We start from the raw sequence: 21,568 nt of genomic DNA, 5'->3' as shown, positions 1-21,568 counted from the left end.
AGTACTACATATACAGCCCCCGGTTGTGCCCCCAGTGGCTCCGTGGGACCTTAATGTAGTTTTGGATTTTCTCAAATCCCATTGGTTTGAGCCACTCAAATCGGCGGATTTGAAATATCTTACATGGAAAGTAACCATGCTACTGGCCCTGGCTTCAGCCAGGAGAGTGTCAGAATTGGCGGCTTTATCGTATAAAAGCCCATATCTGATTTTCCATTCGGACAGGGCAGAACTGCGGACGCGTCCTCATTTTCTGCCTAAGGTGGTGTCAGCTTTTCACCTGAACCAGCCTATTGTGGTGCCTGCGGCTACTAGCGATTTGGAGGATTCCAAGTTGCTGGACGTTGTCAGGGCATTGAAAATATATATTTCAAGGACGGCTGGAGTCAGAAAATCTGACTCGCTGTTTATACTGTATGCACCCAACAAGCTGGGTGCTCCTGCTTCTAAGCAGACGATTGCTCGTTGGATTTGTAGCACAATTCAACTTGCACATTCTGTGGCAGGCCTGCCACAGCCTAAATCTGTCAAGGCCCATTCCACAAGGAAGGTGGGCTCATCCTGGGCGGCTGCCCGAGGGGTCTCGGCATTACAACTCTGCCGAGCAGCTACGTGGTCGGGGGAGAACACGTTTGTAAAATTCTACAAATTTGATACCCTGGCTAAAGAGGACCTGGAGTTCTCTCATTCGGTGCTGCAGAGTCATCCGCACTCTCCCGCCCGTTTGGGAGCTTTGGTATAATCCCCATGGTCCTGACGGAGTCCCCAGCATCCACTAGGACGTTAGAGAAAATAAGATTTTACTTACCGATAAATCTATTTCTCGTAGTCCGTAGTGGATGCTGGGCGCCCATTCCAAGTGCGGATTGTCTGCAATACTTGTACATAGTTATTGTTACAAAAAAATCGGGTTGTTCTTGTTGTGAGCCGTCTGTTCAGAGGCTCCTACGTTGTCATACTGTTAACTGGGTTCAGATCACAAGTTGTACGGTGTGATTGGTGTGGCTGGTATGAGTCTTACCCGGGATTCAAAATCCTTCCTTATTGTGTACGCTCGTCCGGGCACAGTATCCTAACTGAGGCTTGGAGGAGGGTCATAGGGGGAGGAGCCAGTGCACACCACCTGATCCTAAAGCTTTATTTTTGTGCCCTGTCTCCTGCGGAGCCGCTAATCCCCATGGTCCTGACGGAGTCCCCAGCATCCACTACGGACTACGAGAAATAGATTTATCGGTAAGTAAAATCTTATTATCTGAATGTATATAATGATGACAATATACGCAAGTGAAGCTCAGCTCTAGCAAATCCCACGCAGAGCACAGTACAGTAACAAGCCGGCTGGTTGGAGGGAGGAGTGAGCAGGTGAGAGATGACTGGCCGCGGAATGCCCAGCTGCGGGAGACTTACTATTTCATGTCTGACTCAGGCCTCGCAAGTAGCCATGGGATATAATGTGTATCTATTTTTATTCTGCACATGACACTTTTATATGGCACATGAAACTGCCAAAAAGGGGAGGAGAGTGCTGGGACTGATGGTAAATACAGTATCCATCTGTCCCTGCAGTTTTTTGGAAGAAGTAAGGTTTTCCCTCACATAACACCACTCTTAGATGCCATTATATATGAGCTAGGGTTTTAAGGATTTTCTTAAATTTTTTCAGAATAGCAGAAAATGTTAAGTGCTATAGAGAGCTGCAATGACTTGCTATCTACAATGCAATGTTGTAGGAGTTGTGCATTATCTTCTACTATCCCTTTCCAACATAGCTTGCATACTCAAATTAAGTGGAAACTTGTTTCTGAATTATTTAAATGAGAGGTTTGCTTGCTAAATAAGCCCCACAGTCTTAAAACATTTGTAATCAATAGAACTGGAGTCATGATAATATATGTGAGTTTATTAACAATTTGCGAGACATATGTACAATCAACTGCATCTGAACTACAAATAGATTAGGATATCTGCTTTGGAAAGAGCATATTGTACTTTAGCTTTGTACTCAGAGTGCTGTGCTACCTGTTTTATAGATGCAGAAACGGATGGCTGTGCTGCTCTGCAACTTGAAACCTGCCAAAATGAGAGGGGTGCTATCCCAAGCCATGGTTATGTGTGCTAGCTCTCCAGAGAAGGTGGAAATATTGGACCCTCCCAGTGGAGCAGTTCCTGGAGATAGAATCACCTTCCGGGGCATACCAGGTAATACCTAACTCCTCAGGTACCTATCTCCTCAGGGGACTTCTCACATTTTTGCAAATCACTGGAGATGGTTGAAATTTTCTAAAATTGTTTCACAAAATGTGTTTTGTATTTGAGTGGGACATTCTACAAGTTTCCTCAGCAGATTTTGGCAGAATTCCTACTGTCATTTTAATGCAGTATTCCCCTAAGCACCTTTGTTCCTCCAAGATAGAACACTTTGCATACACAATGCTTTGCATTGTAAAAAGTCTAAAATATCTCCTTGCCCTCATCCGCAGGGAATACTAAGCAGTCCCAGGCTGATTTCTTTCTCACAGCATGCATTGGGTCTTCATAAAATTATGTCTGGTTAGCACAGGAATAGTAACCTTAGCAGAATGTGGGCCTGTGAAAACAGTGGAAACCCCCTCCTACCCCCAGATTCTACTTGCCCAATGCTGAATATCTTCTACCCATTATAGAATATATAGGGAAGGGGCTCAAGACTGCACCAAGATAATGCAAAAAACCTCATATATCAAAATGTATCGCAAACTGTATTACTATTCCAATTACTAATGTATGAATAGTGCACCTGCCTTCATTCTCTTTGTGTGTGGCACTACAGGTCTCAGCAACGCAGCACCTCTCATTACTTGCAATTAGGGTGTGCAGTCTGGGGCCCCCTCCCTATATATTCTGTATTGCATATTTATATGTACACTTTGAGACCCCTTTAGCCTATATTAGCACCCCTCCCTCACATGTCACTGATTGATCTTAAGTAGGAAACCTAGTATTATCTGACTAACACTAACACATGCAGTATCCAACTTTCTTACACACTTCATTTTCCTCACTAGTGTGATACCTTGGGATGGTTTTGGCTTGGCTGTTTTTGGGGGTGTCCCATGACCCACGCCCTAGACTTGAACTATGAGGTTACCGTGAAGTGGTGGGTAAACCCGTAATTTGGGCCAAGATATGCATAAAAACCTCATATTGCTAAATGTATTACTATTCCAATTAGTAATGTTTGAGTAGTGCACCTGCATTCATTCTCTTTGTATCATCTACACATGACAGGTTTACTTTTGTTTACATTTTATAAAATATATACAGATTTCTGCCTTTAGTAATACAGGGGTATAGTGCTTTTTATTGTTTCTCTTAGAAGCTAACAGCACCTGAAGCAAGATCGCAGGATAGCAACATGAGAATGGTTAATTGACAAGTTTGACTATTTTAGAATGCCTAGCAGGACCAACTCTAGTCCTCAACTACTCTTCAATAGGTCATGTTTTCAGGACTTCTGACTGGAAACAAAGTGGGGTCATTTCTGACCCAGCAAAATAGAGTAACTCACCTATGCACAATTAAAGAAATCCTGAAAACATGATCTCAATGAATTGAGTTCAAAATCCCTACACTATAATTTCTCTATCGTCCTAGTGGATGCTGGGGTTCCTGAAAGGACCATGGGGAATAGCGGCTCCGCAGGAGACAGGGCACAAAAAGTAAAGCTTTAGGATCAGGTGGTGTGCACTGGCTCCTCCCCCTATGACCCTCCTCCAAGCCTCAGTTAGGTTTTTGTGCCCGGCCGAGAAGGGTGCAATCTAGGTGGCTCTCCTAAAGAGCTGCTTAGAAAAGTTTAGCTTAGGTTTTTTATTTTACAGTGAGTCCTGCTGGCAACAGGATCACTGCATCGAGGGACTTAGGGGAGAAGAAGTGAACTCACCTGCGTGCAGGATGGATTGGCTTCTTTGGCTACTGGACATTAGCTCCAGAGGGACGATCACAGGTACAGCCTGGATGGTCACCGGAGCCTCGCCGCCGGCCCCCTTGCAGATGCTGAAAAGAGAAGAAGGTCCAGAATCGGCGGCAGAAGACTCCTCAGTCTTCTTAAGGTAGCGCACAGCACTGCAGCTGTGCGCCATTGCTCTCAGCACACTTCACACGGCAGTCACTGAGGGTGCAGGGCGCTGGGGGGGGGCGCCCTGGGAAGCAATGTAAACCTATTTTTTGGCATAAAATACCTCACATATAGCCTCCGGGGGCTATATAGAGATATTTAACCCCTGCCAGAATCCGTTAAAGAGCGGGAGACGAGCCCGCCGAAAAAGGGGCGGGGCCTATCTCCTCAGCACACAGCGCCATTTCCTCACACAGTTCCGCTGGTCAGGAAGGCTCCCAGGCTCTCCCCTGCACTGCACTACAGAAACAGGGTTAAATCAAGAGAGGGGGGGCAAAATTTGGCGAAATTGTGATTTTATAAAAGCAGCTATAAGGGAGCACTTATTATAAGGCTATCCCTGTAAAATATAGCGCTTTGGTGTGTGCTGGCAAACTCTCCCTCTGTCTCCCCAAGGGGCTAGTGGGGTCCTGTCCTCTATCAGAGCATTCCCTGTGTGTGTGTGCTATATGTCGGTACGTGTGTGTCGACATGTATGAGGACGATGTTGGTGAGGAGGCGGAGCAAATTGCCTGTAATGGTGATGTCACTCTGTAGGGAGTCGACACCGGAATGGATGGCTTATTTATGGAATTACGTGATAATGTCAACACGCTGCAAGGTCGGTTGGCGACATGAGACGGCTGGCAAACAAATTAGTACCTGTCCAGGCGTCTCAAACACCGTCAGGGGCGTTAAAACGTCCTTTTACCTCAGTCGGTCGACAGACACAGACACGGACACTGATTTCAGTGTCGACGGTGAAGAAACAAACGTATTTCCCTTTAGGGCCACACGTTACATGTTAAGGGCAATGAAGGAGGTGTTACATATTTCTGATACTACAAGTACTACAAAAGAGGGTATTATGTGGCATGTGAAAAAACTACCTGTAGTTTTTCCTGAATCAGATAAATTAAAGGAAGTGTGTGATGATGCGTGGGTTCCCCCCGATAGAAAATTATTGGCGGTATACCCTTTCCCGCCAGAAGTTAGGGCGCGTTGGGAAACACCCCTTAGGGTGGATAAGGCGCTCACACGCTTATCAAAACAAGTGGCGGTACCGTCTATAGATAGGGCCGTCCTCAAGGAGCCAGCTGACAGGAGGCTGGAAAATATCATAAAAAGTATATACACACATACTGGTGTTATACTGCGACCAGCGATCGCCTCAGCCTGGATGTGCAGAGCTGGGGTGGCTTGGTCGGATTCCCTGACTAAAAATATTGATACCCTTGACAGGGACAGTATTTTATTGACTATAGAGCATTTAAAGGATGCATTTCTATATATACGAGATGCACAGAGGGATATTTGCACTCTGGCATCAAGAGTAAGTGCGATGTCCATATCTGCCACAAGATGTTTATGGACACGACAGTGGTCAGGTGATGCAGATTCCAAACGGCACAAAGGTGTATTGCCGTATAAAGGAAGAGGAGTTATTTGGGGTCGGTCCATCGGACCTGGTGGCCACGGCAACTGCTGGAAAATCCACCGTTTTTACCCTAAGTCACATCTCTGCAGAAAAAGACACCGTCTTTTCAGCCTCAGTCCTTTCGTCCCTATAAGAGTCATATCTGCCCAGGGATAGAGGAAAGGGAAGAAGACTGCAGCAGGCAGCCCATTCCCAGGAACAGAAGCCTTCCACCGCTTCTGCCAAGCTCTCAGCATGACGCTGGGACCGTTCAGGACCCCTGGATCCTACAAGTAGTATCCCAGGGGTACAGATTGGAATGTCGAGACGTTTCCCCCTCGCAGGCTCCTGAAGTCTGCTTTACCAAGGTCTCCCTCCGACAAGGAGGCAGTATGGGAAACAATTCACAAGCTGTATTCCCAGCAGGTGATAATCAAATTACCCCTCCTACAACAAGGAAAGGGGTATTATTCCACACTATATTGTGGTACTGAAGCCAGAAGGCTAGGTGAGACCTATTCTAAATCTAAAAAAATTTGAACACTTACAAAGGTTCAAATCAAGATGGAGTCACTCAGAGCAGTGATAACGAACCAGGAAGAAGGGGACTATATAGTGTCCCGGGACATCAGGGATGCTTACCTCCATGTCCCAAATTTGCCCTTCTCACTAAGGGTACTTCAGGTTCGTGGTACAGAACTGTCACTATCAGTTTCAGACGCTGCCGTTTGGATTGTCCACGGCACCCCGGGTCTTTACCAAGGTAATGGCCGAAATGATGATTCTTCTTCAAAGAAAAGGCGTCTTAATTATCCCTTACTTGGACGATCTCCTGATAAGGGCAAAGTCCAGGGAACAGTTGGAGGTCGGAGTAGCACTATCTCGGATACTGCTACAACAGCACGGGTGGATTCTAAATATTCCAAAATCGCAGCTGTTCCCGACGACACGTCTGCTGTGCCTAGGGATGATTCTGGACACAGTCCAGAAAAAGGTGTTTCTCCCGGAAGAGAAAGCCAGGGAGTTATCCGAGCTAGTCAGGAACCTCCTAAAACCAGGAAAAGAGGCTTCCTACGAAGCAATTCCATTCGGCAGATTTCACGCAAGAACTTTTCAGTGGGATCTGCTGGACAAATGGTCCGGATCGCATCTTCAGATGCATCAGCGGATAACCCTATATCCAAGGACAAGGGTGTCTCTCCTGTGGTGGTTACAGAGTGCTCATCTTCTAGAGGGCCGCAGATTCGGCATTCAGGATTGGATGCTGGTGACCACGGAGGCCAGCCCGAGAGGCTGGGGAGCAGTCACACAAGGAAAAAATTTCCAGGGAGTGTGATCAAGTCTGGAGATTTTTCTCCACATAAATATACTGGAGCTAAGGGTAATTTTATAATGCTCTAAGCTTAGCAAGACCTCTGCTTCAAGGTCAGCCGGTATTGATCCAGTGGGAAAAACATCACGGCAGTCGCCCACGTAAACAGACAGGGCGGCACAAGAAGCAGGAGGGCAATGGCAAAAACTGCAAGGACTTTTCGCTGGGCGGAAAATCATGTGATAGCACTGTCAGCAGTGTTTCATTCCGGGAATGGAAACTGGGAAGCAGACTTCCTCAGCAGGCACGACCTCCACCCGGGAGAGTGGAAACTTCATCGGGAAGTTTTCCACATGATTGTGAACCGTTGGGAAATACCAAAGGTGGACATAATGGCGTCCCGTCTGAACAAAAAACGGGACAGGTATTGCGCCAGGTCAAGAGACCCTCAGGCAATAGCTGTGGACGTTCTGGTAACACCGTGGGTGTACCAGTCGGTGTATGTGTTCCCTCCTCTGCTTCTCATACCTAAGGTACTGAGAATTATAAGACGTAGAGGAGTAAGAACTATACTCATGGCTCCGGATTGGCCAAGAAGGACTTGGTACCCGGAACTTCAAGAGATGCTCACAGAGGACTTATGGCCTCTGCCGCTAAGAAGGGACTTGCTTCAGCAAGTACCATGTCTGTTCCAAGATTTACCGCAGCTGCGTTTAACGGCATGGCGGTGGAACGCCGGATCCTAAGGGAAAAAGGCATTCCGGAAGAGGTCATTCCTACCCTGGTCAAAGCCAGGAAGGAGGTGACCGCACAACATTATCACCACATGGGGCGAAAATATGTTGCGTGGTGTGAGGCCAGGAAGGCCCCACGAAGAAATTTCAACTCGGTCGATTCCTGCATTTCCTGCAAACAGGAGTGTCTATGGGCCTCAAATTGGGGTCCATTAAGGTTCAAATTTCGGCCCTGTCGATTTTCTTTCAGAAAGAATTGGCTTCAGTTCCTGAAGTCCAGAAGTTTGTCAAGGGAGTATTGCATATACAACCCCCTTTTGTGCCTCCAGTGGCACTGTGGGATCTCAACGTAGTTCTGGGATTCCTCAAATCACATTGGTTTAAAACCAGTCAAATCTGTGGATTTGAAGCATCTCACATGAAAAGTGACCATGCTCTTGGCCCTGGCCTGGGCCAGGCGAGTGTCAAATTGGTGGGTTTTTTTTTCTCAAAAAAGCCCATATCTGTTTGTCCATTCGGACAGGGCAGAGCTGCGGACTCGTCCCCAGTTCTCTCCCTAAGGTGGTGTCAGTGTTTCACCTGAACCAGCTTATTGTGGTGCCTTGCGCCTACTAAGGACTTGGAGGACTCCAAGTTGCTAGATGTTGTCAGGGCCCTGAAAATATAGGTTCCAGGACGGCTGGAGTCAGGAAAACTGACTTGCTGTTATCCTGTATGCACCCAACAAACTGGGTGCTCTTGCTTCTAAGCAGACTATTGCTAGTTGGATGTGTAATACAATTCAGCTTGCACATTCTGTGGCAGGCCTGCCACAGCCAAAATATGTAAATGCCCATTCCACAAGGAAGGTGGGCTCATCTTGGGCGGCTGCCCGAGGGGTCTCGGCTTTACAACTTTGCCGAGCGGCTACTTAGTCAGGGGCAAACACGTTTGTAAAATCCTACAAATTTGATACCCTGGCTAAGGAGGACCTGGAGTTCTCTCATTCGGTGCTGCAGAGTCATCCACACTCTCCCGCCCGTTTGGGAGCTTTGGTATAATCCCCATGGTCCTTTCAGGAACCCCAGCATCCACTAGGACGATAGAGAAAATAAGAATTTACTTACCGATAATTCTATTTCTCGGAGTCCGTAGTGGATGCTGGGCGCCCATCCCAAGTGCGGATTATCTGCAATACTTGTACATAGTTACAAAAATATGGTTATTATTGTTGTGAGCCATCTTTTCAGAGGCTCCGCTGTTATCATACTGTTAACTGGGTTCAGATCACAGGTTGTACAGTGTGATTGGTGTGGCTGGTATGAGTCTTACCCGGGATTCAAAATCCTTCCTTATTGTGTACGCTCGTCCGGGCACAGTATCCTAACTGAGGCTTGGAGGAGGGTCATAGGGGGAGGAGCCAGTGCACACCACCTGATCCTAAAGCTTTACTTTTTGTGCCCTGTCTCCTGCGGAGCCGCTATTCCCCATGGTCCTTTCAGGAACCCCAGCATCCACTACGGACTCCGAGAAATAGAATTATCGGTAAGTAAATTTTTATTTTTTGGTTTTAACGTGTAAAATGTATGTTTTCTCGAAAATTTGACAAATATAGTTTGTAGCACCTCTTCTTCAAAGCAAAAAATTGTGTCAGCAGGAAATGGTACAGTTTGATGAAACTGCTGCTAAACTCTTCTGGTTAGTTGGAATGAAATGCCTTCCCATATGTTCTCAGCAGCTGCATTTATGCTCATCCTAACTGTGTGTAAAATAATTGGCAAAGATGCCTTGTTTCCAAGATATCTCTCGGAGTTGAAGGAGTTGTCTGTTTTTCCTGTGTGGATACAGGGTTTGCTAGTTATAAAAGTTATCCCTGTTATCCAGGAAGCAAAATAACGTAATTATCAAGGTGCTGAACAATACCTTTTTTAGTTAATAATCCAGATTGCAAACTGCAAATCAGTGTACAGTGGAATAAAAGGCTACTGGAGCTAATCTTCTCCGAGACGAAGAAAAGATTTCCTCACTTGCAGAAGTGTTAGGGGCAGCAAATGTACACTTTGCACAACTATATAAATGTAACTGGGTCACATGTTTGCAACCAAGGCTTTCTCTGCCATTTGCCTGCATAGTAATTCCCTTCACTTGCTAGTGTACTTCTGCTGGCAGTCACTTTTGTTCCTATTCAGTGATTTCAGGAGGAAGCACATGGCGATTGTTGTAGGTTGTATGTTATGTGAGCAACGCCTCCTATAGTCAGTGTGTAAGGTAGCAATGACTGACAGATGGAGTAGAGCAGGTACGACGAATGGCAGAGAGAAAAGATTCGATCATTTTTCCTTAAGATGTTAACCTAAAGGCACTAATGGTTATTCAATAGGGCAGTGATCAGTCCAGAATTACTGGTATAGCAAAGGAGGGCACTGCTAGTATAATTAATATAACAACACCACTACTATGGTTCATATTCTTAACTTGATTTCCTATACGAGAGTATCTTGTGATGAAATATATTTGCATTTTAAAAATTGTCCTATTAATACAGACATATTGCTTGGACAAATATGAGCTATCCATTTGGTTTTATAGCCGTTTTATTTCGTAATGCTGACCATATAATGAATGATAGCCATTTAGATCTATCAGAAGAAATGACTGTTCTGGATGATTATTGTTTAGTATAAGAATGACAATCATTCACAGCTTGAAACTGGTCAGGATCGTTTGTTATGGTTTTCAAACCGGTCTGATCGTTGCTGAGTCGATTCCTTGCTGTGAAGTGACGCGCCTTCATCCATCTTGCGGTGTGTGGAGGCATGGTTGATTATTGTCCCATCACTCTGCCATCATCCAATTCTTCTAATCGTGCAGTCTATAGCCAGCTTTAGACTGGGTACACGCTAGAAAGATATAACGTTTATTTAAGCGACGAACGATATATATCGGTAGTGGATCAGCGGATGTGTAGACGCGATATGTCTGTGAACTACATCTTTCACAGACATATCTGATCAGTCCAGCACAGGAGATGACTGTATATCTAAAAGATACAGATGGGTCCTTTTTTATCGTTGCCGCGATGCAAATGTAATTGCCAGCCCATTTGTAATGTCTGGCCCGACATATCGAGCGGCCGTATGGTAAGTGTGTATAGTTTATCTAATCAGACCCTCGGTCAGCTTAATGGGCAATTGGCTGCTTTATCTTTCTAGTGTGTACCCAGCCTTAGAGGTAGAAGTACTAAGTAGTGATAAAAGTAGAGAAGTTGCCCATGGCAACCAATCAGCATTGATGAAACATCTATAATTTGCATACTATAAAAGTATACAGAGCAGCTGATTGGTTGCCATGGGCAACTTCTCCGCTGGCTCACTTCTCCAATTTTATCACTGCTTAGTGCACGTCCCCTAGTCTTTAGAAATAAATGTTTTATTTGAAGAACTGAATGAAGATGCTTTGGTTTTTTATAAGGTGGCCAAACAATTTTGGTTGGATATAACAATAGCATTTTTGTTCTCCATACTTCTAGGAGAACCCGACAAAGAGCTAAATCCTAAGAAGAAGACCTGGGAGCAGATCCAGCCTGACCTCCTTACTAATGAGGACTGTGTGGCCATGTATAAGGGTGTACCATTTGAAGTGAATGGAAAAGGGGTATGCAAAGCCCAAACGATGTCACGAAGCAGCATTAAATAAATGATGTCTTCTCCTTTGGTAGGGTGTGAAGAGCACATTCTAAAGCTGAGCTAGTGCAGAGAGCAAATTACAATAAACGCTGACAACTTGTTAATCACCAGCTGATTTGTATGTTCTTTCTTTGGTGTGATATCCGCTGGCGTTATGTTTGTGGGGTTAATCAGAAAACTTATACCGGACTACCGGCTATGTTTCTGTATGTTATCTATTACAGACTAAGTATCGCAGCTTCATGAACAGCTATAGTTCATGTTATTAGACCTTTTTAAATTGCCTTCATTTGAAACCACAACTATTTGATATATGCCAACAAGGATACTTATTTGCCTACCTTTCACCAAGCAATATATTTGTCTTAATAATAGCATGGACTGATAATGGTTTATAAATAATCTGCTTTACCTGGCAAATATAATGTTTATGCTACCACAAGTATGTCTCAATTCACCTCCCACTATTGTTAAATCCCTGGTTATTTAGAAGTAATAGATATAGGTTATGGAAGGTTCTGAGCAACTCATCTTCTTAGAAGAATTCTGCGCTATTACCATAGATTTTGTTTATGTGAGGCCACCATGTGTCAGTAGCACAGTAAGTGGAGAATTACAATAAAATAAGCAAACCATGGAATTTAAAAAGGTTCAGACAGGCAGTACAGTGATATAATGATACAAGACAATGAGACACCGTTAGTAGCCGCACCCTCTGTGACCCCTTGCCAGGGGTGTGCAGACAGAAGGGATCACAGTTGCTGGCTGACCACTCTGTGGAAATTCTGGCGTGTCTGCCCATATTTTTAAAGGGTCTGGGACTCCAGGTCGACAACAAAAAGGTCGACACACCTTAGGTCAACGCCAATTGGTCGACACACCTTAGGTCGACATAGACAAAAGGTCGACAGGAACAAGGTCGACATGGAAAAAGGTCGACATGAGTTTTTTATGGGGGTTTTTTGGTGTCGTTTTCCTCGTAGAGTGACCGGGAACCCCAATTAGTGCACCGCGTCTGCTCGCCATGCTTCGGGCATGGTGCCTTCGCTCGGCACAGATTACTGTTCCAATCGTAGTCCACATGGATCGTTAAGTATAAAAAAGTTCCAAAAAAGAAAAAAATTGTGAAAAACTCATGTCGACCTTTTTCCATGTCGACCTTGTTCCTGTCGACCTTTTGTCAATGTCGACCTAAGGTGTGTCGACCAATTGGCGTTGACCTTTTTGTTGTCGACCTGGAGTCCGGATACCATTTTTAAAGCAGCAATCCTATAAAGGGCAAAACCTACCTGGGTAGAATTGCCGGAATTTCTGCAGAGTAAGCTGCTTGTAGACTATTAGATAAGTCCCGCTGACTTTAAGGTGAGAGCGCACTGGAGACAGGGATGGTGCACAGTAATAATTTTACTGATTAATCATAGGATAAACACTCCTGTAAAGATTGCAGTTGTATCTACTTAAACAGCCAAATCCTTGTCCTTCTGCTGAAAATACAAAGACACTATACTGCATTGTGACCCACAGGAATACCCGGCACTACTATTTTATTTTTATGTAGCGCTACTTCAGTGACTCGACCCCTATGTAACTTACTCTGCTTGATAATACATCTTAATAAACCCCATCCTTATTGTGTTGCTGCCCACACAGGGATAATGCTAGAGGTGGGTGCAAGGTAAAAGTGATACCTGTGCTGCCTTGTCCCACCACTGTCCGGCACATGTATATGCCATATTGAAGAAAGTCTGGGAGATATGCCTTAAAAGGGAAAGTTTTTTTTTTGCTGAAGTATGTAAATCCATAATAGCTTGTAACATATTTATGATGCATTTCCTACACATCTTAGCATGACTTGCAGTATTTTTGCTTCCTTTTCGAAATGGTGGCAATCTTTTTAATTCTGGCAGACAGTAATTTTTGCGATTCTACTCATTTACGCAAATTCAAATATCTCAGGACTGGTATGTGGTAGAGCTCTGGGACAAAAAACCTTGTTCTCAGCAAAGTTTTGTCTACATTTTTTGTTTGATATATAGATCACCTTATTTCACTTTAATGGTGAAAAAAAAGGCCAACGGGAACAAAACATTTGCAAAAATATGGTGCCATTATGTCATCTTGGGAATAAATATTAGGGGCCGTATGTTCGGCTGGCATCCCGCATGGCCGCCGAACTCTGGTGTCATTTTATCCGGCCCATTGTTTTACTTTTTTGTGAGAGGCGCATATGTACTAGTAGTTTGTTACCAAAAATGCTGAAGTCTGAGATTTGTGTCCTACTGTTTTTATTAGATTTTGGAAAAAAATAAAAAATTCTAAATTTTACACACTTTAGGCCTAAAAAATCTCGGGTTGCAAAATAGGAAAAATTTTATTTTTGTCTCACGTTTGAGACTGAAGTGGAACTAGAGTTATATATTAAATTACTTTCTAAAAGATTTAATTTTTCAATAGAAAAATGAATGAAAAATAATTGTAAAAGAAATATGTATTATGCGGGGTGACACATTTTTATTTGGTTTCAAAATAAAATGCTGAAATTATCACACCAGGTCCATGACATACAGTATATGTACAGTACTGTAAAGCATTTATTGATACAAGCACTACATTCGCTAGTAAATAAGGTATCAGTATCCTAAATCATCTAATCCTCTGTAAATAAAAAAACACAGTAAAGGATACCAGAGTTTGCCAAGCTAGTCTTTCTGCTTATTTAACCTATACAGCATAAATAATGACAACACAGTAAACTCACCTAGTGTATACAGTTTTATAAATTGCAAGAAAACCCTATAGTAAAAGTCATTAAAAATGCCACTGTTTAATATGCGATTTCATTCCATGTTGTGATTTCCGTCCATGCTGCTCCTAGTAACAGATCAGCAAGTCTCAGGAGGTAAGTGCTAGTTAAACTGTAATGTCTGGTAACTGTTCTGTCTTACAAAGTGCAAAATATGATTGGATAATATCGTTCTTTCCTCATGCAGTGTTTTATCTGTAGGGTCTCTAAAAATATATCGGCCATGCACCTTTTCCAGGAGACCTGACAGACATTTAGGAGCCATTCGAAGAAATTCCTCTTCTGTAAATCTGCCTTCTTTCATCACATCTCCATGAGTAAATATGACGGAGGTGAAATACTTCCAGTCAGCACCGAGAAGATCCTGCAGATAAAACAATTACTTTAGTTTATGCTTTACCATTTCATTGAGAAACCGTAGATTGTGCACAGAATTAATCCTGCACTGCAGTCACATAGACGATGTTGGCTTTTTACATATAGAAACACATTTTACTATATGATCTGTGTTTACTCTTGCACATGTAAGTGGTCCATCTGTTTCTCATACAATAAGCAGTATCTCTGTGTTGCATTAGCTGTAGCTCTGTTTTATACCTGTTTGAATAAACTTGGATAGATAGCACTGCAAGTCAGCACTGTAGCCTCATATTAGGTGTTCTAGAGCACCACACTGTTCTAAGGTCACCTAATTTAATAGAAACTTGATGGCAGCATATGAAGAATGGAAACCTGAGCTTTTCTTCGATTGTGATATACAGTAGCACGGCATCTGAGGATTGCGTTATGCTGACTTACTGACATGATGCCATGTCGGTATGCTCCTCTATGGGCCGCATATGCGTAGTCTTATTAAACTTTGCTCTCGTGGTTTTTCATAAGTCTTTCGCATGTGGAATGGCCCCATTTACTAACTTAACATATTGCATCAGCACCATGCTAATGTGATACAGATGGAAATAAGATCACTGGTGTGGGGTGAATTACCCTCTTTCATACATTGCAGCACTAAGACATCCTGCATTGCTGAAACAAAGGACATCTTCATATATTTCCCCAAAAATGCCAGAGAAAAGCCTATAATTTGTGAATGGGTAGGAGCAGGTGCCTATAGCAGCAGATGGTGTGATAGTCCCCAGCACTAGCAAATATTGGTGGGTTTTTTTTTGTTAATACTCCACTGACAATGGGGCAGATTCAATTGTTTTACCCCGCAACTACCACCAGGAGGTACAAAACGGAGCAAATCAATTGTTGCTCCGTTTAGACGTCCAGGACCCACGGGTGAGGCTGAAAAAATGTTCGGAAAAGCTACACTTTGGTTGTCCAAATAGGAGTTTGGACACCCAAAGCAGGGGGTTTAGACACTTTAGGCGTCTAAACCTGTTCTGTTTGGACGTGACATAAACGATGTACATGGGCACCCAAATACAGTTGAATTGTGACGATTGTTTGGGCGTCTAAATAAAGTCTTGTTTAGACGGGACTTTTTTACGCCCAAAACAATTGAATCGGCCCAAATGAGTGATGATCTTTTTTTCATTCAGGCATATCTTTTGTTTCTCTTACGTCCTAGAGGATGCTGGGGTCCACATTAGTACCATGGGGTATAGACGGGTCCACCAGGAACCATTGGCACTTTAAGAGTTTGAGAGTGTGGGCTGGCTCCTCCCTCTATGCCCCTCCTACCAGACTCCGTTTAGAAAATGTGCCCGGAGGAGCCGGTCACAGCTAGGGGAGCTCTACAGAGCATCTTTAGAAAAAGTTTTTTTTAGAGATTATTATTTTACAGGGAGGCTGCTGGCAACAGCCTCCCTGCTTCGTGGGACTAAGGGGGTGAGTAGTGTCCACCCTGCGGGGTCTGAGCCACTATCTCTGCTGACAGGACACTGAGCTCCTGAGGGGATCGATTGTTCCCCGCCACAGGGGATCGCTCACCCCAGCAGCATGCCGCCACCCCCTTACAGAGCCAGAAGATTGGTGGCGAGTGAGTCACAGACCCCCCTAGCAAGCGGGGGGCCGGTGTGAAGATGGCGGCAACAGAGTATGGAGCGCATTACCAGGGCTCAGCAGTACATAGTGCGGCGCTGTGAGGGGCGCCCTGAGCCAGCGCCTACACCCTACACTGACCTTTCAGCCTGTCAGGGTCCCTGAATCACTGCCAGCATAATTCCTCAGGCCAGTATAATCTTCTGAAGAGCGGGAAGACAGCACCATTTTGGGGGCGGAGCTTCTCAGAGCAGACCCAGCAGCGTTCAGCGCCATTTTCCTGCCTGCACAATGCTGCAAGTGAAGAGCAAATCCCTCCAGAGCAACTTCAGCTATCTCTCACGGTACCAGGGGGGGGAGGCTGTATACAGGCTGAGTAACCTATTAAGGTGCACAGTCAGCGCTGGTGGGGGGTCTCCCTTTTTATCTAAAAAGCGCTGTGTGTGGGTTGGCTCCAATCTCTGTGTCTCTCTTGCCATTCTTGGGGATGAAACACTGTCTGTCCTCCCCTGTGTGTGTGTGTGGAGTGTCTGTTGTCTCCATTGCTATGTCCAGGGACTCTGTGTCATATGCTGCAGAGGATATGTCCTCTCAGGATGATCCCATTCCATGTAATCAGGATTGCACTGTTTTAGCACAGATACCAGCAAGGGAGCCTGAGTGGTTATCCTCTATCAAATCTATGATTTCTCAGATTTCTACTAGAGTTGCACAAAATGAATCTGCAACTCAGGCTTTACAGAGCTCTATGGCAGTCTGGCCCAGTTCTGTTACCTCAGGGCCCCCCCGCTGTATATTCCCAAAAACGTGCTCTTGCCCAGATTATGCAAGATGACACGGATACCGATTCTGACACTGAGGACGGTGAAGGGGATGTGTTGAGGGGGGCAGCATCTCTTGCAAAAGGGGTGCAGTTGATGATAGAGGCCATTAGGGATGTGTTGAATATTGCTGATACAACACCTGAGCAGGTTGAGGAGGCTTACTTCACTGAAAATAAGAAGGCCTCGCTAACCTTTCCTGCGTCAAAAATAATTAAATGCTATTTTTGAAAAAGCTTGGAAAAACCCTGAGAAAAAATTCCAGATCCCTAAAAGGGTCCAGGTGGCGTTTCCAATTCCCTGTGGAGGATAGGAAAAAATGGGAAAACCCGACCATTGTTGACGCGTCTGTATCCAGACTCTCAAAAAAGGTGGTTTTACCTGTTCCAGGTTCCACCGCCTTGAAAGAGCCGGCTGATCGTAAAATTGATAATACGCTCAAATCCATGTACACGGCTTCAGGGGCTATAATACGTCCCACTATTGCCAGTGCTTGGATTGCCAAAGCTATAGTAAAGTGGTCAGGCACGTTACTTGAAGATTTGGATACTATGGATAAATCTGATGTTGAATTGTTTTTGCGTAACATTCAGGATATGGCAGAATTTCTGTTAGAATCCATGAAAGACCTGGGTTCCATGGCTGCAGGAATTTCTTCCATGTCTGTCTCTGCTCGTCGAGGACTGTGACTGCGCCAGTGGTCTGCTGATGCGGAATCCAGGAGAAGTGTGGAGACCCTACCCTACTCTCTTTGGGGAAGCGTTAGATGTGTGGATCTCCACGGCTACGCGGGTAAGTCATCTTTTCTTCCCTCAGCTGCACCTGCTACGAAGAAACCCTTTTCTTCCCACAGCTGCACCTGCTACGAAGAAACCCTTTTCTTCACTGTGTCACCTTCTTTAGGGGAGGTCGGCCCAAATCCAAGAAACCTGCTGCTGCGGGTTCCCAGGAACATAAACCTGCTTCAGGTACGACGAAGTCCTCAGCATGACGGTGGACTGCACGCCCTTGAGGTGGGACCGGTGGGAGTGAGGCTCAGGCATTTCTGTCACGTCTGGGTGTCATCCGGCCTGGATCCCTGGGTGCAAGATATCGTGTCCCAGGGGTACAGGCTGGAATTTCAAAATCTCCCTCCTCACCGATTCTTCAAATCATGCTTGCCAGCTTTGCTGGCAGACAGGGCTGTCCTGCAGGCAGCCGTCCAGAAGTTGGCGGAGGCACAGGTTATTGTACCGGTCCCTCCTCATATGCAAAACAAAGGTTACTATTCAAACCTTTTCATGGTACCGAAACCGGATGGTTCGGTCAGGCCCATTCTGAACCTAAAATCGCTAAATCCCTTTCTGAAGGAGTTCCAAGTTCAAAGTGGAGTCTCTAAGAGCGGTAATATCAGGTCTGGAAGAGGGGGAATTCCTGGTATCCCTGGATACCAAGGATGCGTACCTCCACATTCCGATTTGGCTGCCGCATCAGGCTTATCTCCGATTCGCACTGTTGGACTGTCACTATCAGTTCCAGGCTCTGCCATTTGGCCCTCTCCACAGTACCGAGGGTATTCACCAAGGTGATGGCAGAAATGATGGTTCTCCTCCGCAGACAGGGGGTGAACATAATTCCATATCTGGACGATCTGCTGATAAAGGCATCATCCAAGGAGAAGCTGTTACAGAACATCCTTCTCACGACCCACCTGCTCAGGGAACACGGTTGGATCCTGAATCTTCCAAAATCAAATTTGGCTCCTGGTTGTCCTTTCTGGGAATGATCCTCGCCACGGAAGTGCAGAGGGTGTTTCTTCCAGAGGAAAAAGCGTTGGTGATACAAACAATGGTCCGGGATGTCCTGAAGCCAGCCCGGATGTCGGTTCATCAGTGCATTCGCCTTCTGGGAAAGATGGTGGCCTCTAATGAGGCTCTACAGTACGGGAGGTTTCATGCTCGGTCTTTCCAACTGGATCTCCCGGACAAGTGGTCGGGATCCCATCTACATATGCACCAGAGGATACGTCTGTCACCAAGGGCCAGGATTTCACTCCTCTGGTTTTTGCAACTACCTCACCTTCTGGAGGGCCGCAGGTTCGGGATTCAGGACTGGATCCTTCTAACCACGGATGCAAGTCACTCAAGGGGAGACCTTCCAAGGAAGGTGGTCAAGTCTGGAAGCCGGCCTGCCGATAAACATTCTAGAACTAAGAGCCGTCTACAACGGTCTTCTCCAAGCTGGCCATCTTCTAAGAAATCGAGCCATTCAAGTGCAGTCGGACAATGTAATGACAGTGGCTTACATCAACCAACAGGGCAGAACAAAGAGCAGAGCTGCAATGTCAGAGGTAACAAGAATCATCCTCTGGGCAGAAAAACACGCGTTGGCGCTGTCAGCATTCTTTATTCCGGGAGTAGACAACTGGGAAGCGGACTTGCTCAGCAGACACTATCTCCATCCAGGAGAGTGGGGCCTCCATCCGGAGGTGTTCGAGGAGGTAACCGGTTGGTGGGGGGTTCCTCACAAAGACATGATGGCCTCCGACCTCAACAAGAAGCTGCGGAGGTACTGTTCCAGGTCGAGAGACCCACAGGCAGTGGCTGTGGGCGCACTGGTAACACCGTGGGTGTTTACGTCAGTGCATGTGTTCCCTCCACTTCCTCTGATACCAAAAGTTCTTCAAATGGTAAGAAGAACAAAGGTTCTGGCAATCCTCATTGCTCCAGACTGGCCAAGGTGGGCTTGGTACGCGGACCTTCTGAATCTCTTACAGGAAGAGCCGAGGTCTCTTCCTCTTCGGGAGGACCTGCTGCAGCAGGGGCCGTTCGCCTATCAAGACTTACTGCGGCTACGTTTGACGGCATGGAAGTTGAGCGCCCGATACTTGCTCGGAAGTGGATTCCGAAGAAGGTCATTACCATCGTATTTGGAAAAAATATGTTTCTTGGTGTCCTAGAAGTTTCCTACAGTGGAGTTTCAACTGGGATGCTTTCTCCTCTTCCTGCAAGCAGGTGTGGATATGGGCCTGAGGTTGTGACCCATAAAGGTCCAAATTTTGGCCCTATCCATTTTCTTACAGAAACAGTTGGCTGCCCTCCCTGAGGTTCAGACTTTTTTGAAGGGAGTTCTGCACATCCAACCTCCCTTTGTACCACCTACGGCGCCCTGGGATTTTAACGTGGTGTTGCAGTTCCTGGTTTGAGCCTCTACAGGAGGTTGAGGTCAAGTTTCTCACGTGGAAGGCTGTCACTTTGTTGGCTTTAGCTTCTGCTAGACGTGTGTCGGAGTTGGGGGCTTTGTCATGTAGAAGCCCATGCTTGATCTTCCATGAAGATATAGCTGAGCTTCGGACACGTCAGCAGTTTCTTCCAAAGGTTGTGTCGGCATTTCATATCAACCAACCTATTGTGGTGCCAGTTGCAACTGACTCCTCAATTTCATCAAAGTCCTTAGATGTTGTAAGGGCTCTAAAAATCTATGTGAGGAGGACTGCTCGTCACAGGAAGTCGGACTCACTGTTTGTCCTGTATGATCCCAAGAAAATGGGGTGTCCTGCTTCTAAGCAGATGATCTCTCACTGGATCAGGTTCTTTATCCAGCATGCGTATTCTACGGCGGGGTTGCCGTGTCCTACATCTCTTAAGGCCCACTCTACTCGTAAGGTGGGGTCTTCCTGGTCGGCTGCCCGGGGTGTCTCGGAGTTACAACTTTGCCGAGCAGCAACTTGGTCTGGGTCGAATACGTTTGCAAAGTTCTACAAGTTCGATACTTTGGCCTCTGAGGACCTGAAGTTTGATCTATCTGTTCTGCAGGAGCCCCCGCGTTGTCCCTCCCGTTCTGGGAGCTTTGGTACATCCCCATGGTACTAATGTGGACCCCAGCATCCTCTATGATGTAAGAGAAAATAGGATTTTGGTTACTTACCGGTAAATCCTTTTCTCGTAGTCCGTAGAGGATGCTGGGCACCTGTCCAGCGCTTCGTTTTCCTGCTATCGTTATTTGGTTCAGTACAACTTCGTTTTAGTTTAGTACTGCATTGTTTCTTGGTAAGTAATGTTTCAGCGGTTGCTGAGTTTCAAGCTAGTTAGCTTGATGTGTCTTGTATGTGTGAGCTGGTGTGAATCTTGACACTATCTGTGTATAATCCTCTCGAAGATGTCTGTCTCCTCGGGCACAGTTTCTAGACTGAGTCTGGTAGGAGGGGCATAGAGGGAGCAGCCAACCCACACTCTAACTCTGAAAGTGCTAATGGCTCCTGGTGGATCCGTCTATACCTCATGGTACTAATGTGGACCCCAGCATTCACTACGGACTACAAGAAAAGGATTTACCGGTAGGTAACCAATATCCTATTTTCTCTGACGTCCTAGTGGATGCTGGGAACTCCGTAAGGACCATGGGGAATAGACGGCTCCGCAGGAGACTGGGCACATCTAAAGAAAGATTTAGGACTATCTGGTGTGCACTGGCTTCTCCCCCTATGACCCTCCTCCAAGCCTCAGTTAGATTTCTGTGCCCGGCTGAGCTGGATGCACACTAGGGGCTCTCCTGAGCTCCTAGGAAGAAAGTATATGTTAGGTTTTTTATTTTCAGTGAGACCTGCTGGCAACAGGCTCACTGCACCGAGGGACTAAGGGGAGAAGAAGCGAACCTACCTAAGTGGTGGTAGCTTGGGCTTCTTAGGCTACTGGACACCATTAGCTCCAGAGGGAT

At 45.6% G+C, this 21,568-nt stretch overlaps 2 protein-coding genes across 4 annotated transcripts in view; one reads left to right on the top strand and one right to left on the bottom strand.

Annotated features, from left to right (window-relative positions):
• Window positions 1-11,370, top strand: part of AIMP1 (aminoacyl tRNA synthetase complex interacting multifunctional protein 1) — a 140,348-nt gene extending 128,978 nt beyond the window's left edge. For all 3 annotated transcript variants that reach the window (XM_063919230.1, XM_063919225.1, XM_063919236.1), the window contains 2 exons: window positions 2,031-2,199; window positions 11,104-11,370. In XM_063919230.1, the coding sequence (XP_063775300.1) occupies window positions 2,031-2,199; window positions 11,104-11,270 (336 nt within the window). In that variant the 3' untranslated portion in view covers window positions 11,271-11,370. The remainder of the gene's footprint in view (window positions 1-2,030; window positions 2,200-11,103) is intronic.
• Window positions 11,371-13,763: 2,393 nt separating this feature from the next.
• GIMD1 (GIMAP family P-loop NTPase domain containing 1) overlaps window positions 13,764-21,568 on the bottom strand; it is a 34,379-nt gene continuing 26,574 nt past the window's right edge. Inside the window, exon 3 of the mRNA XM_063919217.1 lies at window positions 13,764-14,427. Within this exon, the coding sequence (XP_063775287.1) occupies window positions 14,167-14,427 (261 nt within the window). The 3' untranslated portion in view covers window positions 13,764-14,166. The remainder of the gene's footprint in view (window positions 14,428-21,568) is intronic.

Source organism: Pseudophryne corroboree, chromosome 1 (assembly GCF_028390025.1).
Source record: "Pseudophryne corroboree isolate aPseCor3 chromosome 1, aPseCor3.hap2, whole genome shotgun sequence".
Taxonomy (NCBI): domain Eukaryota; kingdom Metazoa; phylum Chordata; class Amphibia; order Anura; family Myobatrachidae; genus Pseudophryne; species Pseudophryne corroboree.
The sequence above is the reverse complement of the archived record's forward strand: the minus strand, read 5'-3'. Positions and strand labels throughout refer to the sequence as shown.